The 2,823-nt window shown below is 57.7% G+C and overlaps 2 protein-coding genes across 2 annotated transcripts in view; one reads left to right on the top strand and one right to left on the bottom strand.

Moving 5' to 3' along the window:
* The first annotated feature begins 65 nt into the window (after positions 1-65).
* On the top strand, positions 66-2,365 carry SDRG_13151 (hypothetical protein). The gene is made up of 2 exons (XM_008619233.1): positions 66-1,554; positions 1,606-2,365. The coding sequence occupies exons 1-2, from the start codon at positions 130-132 to the stop codon at positions 2,290-2,292; spliced, it is 2,112 nt and encodes a 703-aa protein (XP_008617455.1). The 5' UTR covers positions 66-129; the 3' UTR covers positions 2,293-2,365.
* Positions 2,366-2,562: 197 nt separating this feature from the next.
* SDRG_13150 (hypothetical protein) overlaps positions 2,563-2,823 on the bottom strand; it is a gene marked incomplete at both ends in the record, with an annotated part of 1,719 nt that continues 1,458 nt past the window's right edge. Inside the window, one exon of the mRNA XM_008619232.1 lies at positions 2,563-2,796. Coding sequence (XP_008617454.1) covers positions 2,563-2,796 — 234 coding nt within the window. The remainder of the gene's footprint in view (positions 2,797-2,823) is intronic.

Raw genomic sequence — 2,823 nt, 5'->3', positions numbered from 1 at the left:
ACGCTCCTGAGCTCGATCGCGCCGACGATCTCCATCGCGCAGTCGTTCGCCGCCTGCTCGATAGTGTTTTTCGTTCTTTTTTCGGGCAACATTGTGCTCTACGATCTCATTCCAACTTATTGGCGCTGGATGTACTGGTGCAACCCGCTCACGTGGGCGCTCCGCTCCATCATGCTCAACGAGTACAGCAGCACACGCTACTCGCCGGACGAACGCGCTGACAACCTCGACATGTTTGAGATCCACCAAGACAACGCGTACATTGGGTACGGCCTCCTCCTTCTCTTTGGCTACTACCTTCTTTTTACGACGCTGAACGCCCTCGCGCTGCACTTTATTCGGTTTGATACGCAAGTGCGCGGGACGGCGCCCCCCATGGTGCCCAAAGCCGGCTCGGCGACCGCGCTCACGATCGACACCACGCCGACGCAGCTCCCGTTCTATCCCGCGCGCATTGCCGTCCGCGACTTGGACTACTTTGTGAAGATGCCGTCGGGCGACGAGCGACAGCTACTGCAGCACATCACGGCGTCGTTTGAGCCGGGCACGATGACCGCGCTCATGGGGTCGTCCGGCGCGGGCAAGACGACCTTCATGGATGTTCTCGCGGGTCGCAAGACGGGTGGCCGCATCGCCGGCGACGTCTTCATCAACGGCGAGCCCAAGAACCCCGCGACCTTTAGCTGCATCGCCAGCTACTGCGAGCAGATGGACATCCACTCGGAGAAGTCGACGATCCGCGAGGCGCTCGAGTTTTCAGCGTTTCTGCGGCTGCCGCAGACGTTCGAGTTGGATGCCAAGCTCAGCTTGGTGCGCGAGACATTGACGCTCCTCGAGCTCGACAAGATCGCCCACGAACGCGTTCTGAACCTCAGCGTCGAACAGAAGAAGCGCGTCACGATCGGTGTCGAGGTCGTCGCCAACCCGAGCATCTTGTTTTTGGACGAACCTACCTCGGGGTTGGACGCTCGCTCAGCGCAGTTTGTCATGCGCGGTGTCCAGTCGATCGCACGCACGGGCCGCACGGTCATTTGCACGATCCATCAGCCCAGTATCCAGATCTTCGAGCTCTTTGACTCGCTTCTCTTGCTGCAAAAAGGAGGTCGCATCGCGTTCTACGGCGAGCTCGGCGGCGATTCGCAAAAGCTGCTCGAGTATTTTCATTCGATCCCGGGGACCGAGAAGATCCAGCCGCTCTACAACCCTGCGACGTACATGCTCGAGGTCATTGGCGCCGGCGTCGGCCGCAAGGACATTCAAAACTACGCCGACGTCTATGCGAGCAGCGACCTCTGCGCGGCGAACCGCGACAAAGTCGAGAAGCACCTTGCGCCGTCATCGGAACTGGTCATGTTTTCGACCCTCAAGTTCCAGCCGATCGCGACGAGCCTATGGAACCAGACGCGCTGGCTCACGCACCGGGCTGTGCTCATGTACTGGCGGTCGCCCGCCTACAACTTTGTGCGACTCGTATCGTACCCGGTCTTTGCCGTCATCTTTGGCAGCACGTTCTACCAGCTGCCGTTTGGCACTATGGCGCACGTGACGTCGCATGTACACTATTGTCTGCATGTGGACCACAAACTGATAGGCGTGATGACGTAGGTCGGACTGATTTACAATGTGATGGACTTTATCGGCGTCATCAACATGATGACTGTGCTCGACATGGCGAGCACGGAGCGCCCAGTGTTTTACCGCGAGCGCATGTCCAACTACTACAGTCCGCTGCCCTACACACTCTCGATGCTCTTGGCCGAGATCCCGTACCTCGTGGTCGTCAACCTCAGCTTTGTCGCGATCATCTACTGGCTCGTCGGCTGGTACAATGATGCGGCCACCTTCTTTTTCTTCTGGTTCATCTACTTTGTGTACACCTCCCTGTGTACCTTCATGGGCATGTGGATGGCCGTGCTCATGCCCAACATCAAGGTCGCCAACGTCGCTGTCGGCGCGACGTCGTGCATCTTTAACCTCTTTGGCGGCTTCCTCCTCCCGTTCGTGCGCATGAAGTGGGGCTACAAGTGGCTGACGTGGATCATTCCGTCGAGTTACTCGCTCAACGTCCTTGTCGGACTCGTCATTGGACGCTGCGAGGATGGCGTCGGGCCTGGCTGCAAATCGATTCTGGTCGGCGGCAAGCCAGCGACGGTCCAGTCGTACGTCGTTTCGAAATTTGGGTTTGACCCGGCCGAGATCTACTCGAGCAGCGGCGCGCTTCTTCTCGAGTGGGCGCTCATCCAAGTGCTTATCTACCTGACATTGCGCTTTCTGTGCCACCTAAAACGCTAGATTCATTAACTACAACCGCGCATACACCATTGCTGGGTTTCATGTGCCGTTGCGCCACCACAGTGGGTCGGAGGGAAACGGGGGGCGTCGTGCATGATGCATCCCAGTGCTGCAATGGTCCCAAACCAGTGAGCACACGTAGTTGATAGCTAGCTGTAAACGCATTTATAATGAAATGCTAGTCTTAGCTTTTAGTATGAAAACAACGACACACTATACATTACACCGTTTTATATCAAGGTAGGGACTAGCCACTCGTCCCACGTCAGTTTACTTCTTGACGATGCACGTGCCGTTCTTGCGGCCCTTGCCGCCAGCGATGCGGAGGCACTTGGTCGACGGGTACACGGACAAAAAGTTGGTCGTCACCGAGAACGTGAGCGCGAGGAAGAAGATAATGACCAAGAGCGCGCCCGCGAGCTTGCTCGTCTGGCCACGCTTCTTGAGCGCCTGCATGGCTTCCTTCTGCGGCGGGAGGAGGAAGAGCCAGCCAAGCGCCGCGAGCTTGCACGCATACGAGATGAAGTAGCA

The sequence above is a fragment of the Saprolegnia diclina genome (genome assembly GCF_000281045.1).
Source record: "Saprolegnia diclina VS20 unplaced genomic scaffold supercont1.56, whole genome shotgun sequence".
In the NCBI taxonomy this organism is placed as follows: domain Eukaryota; phylum Oomycota; class Saprolegniomycetes; order Saprolegniales; family Saprolegniaceae; genus Saprolegnia; species Saprolegnia diclina.
This window is presented reverse-complemented; position numbering and strand designations above follow the sequence as displayed.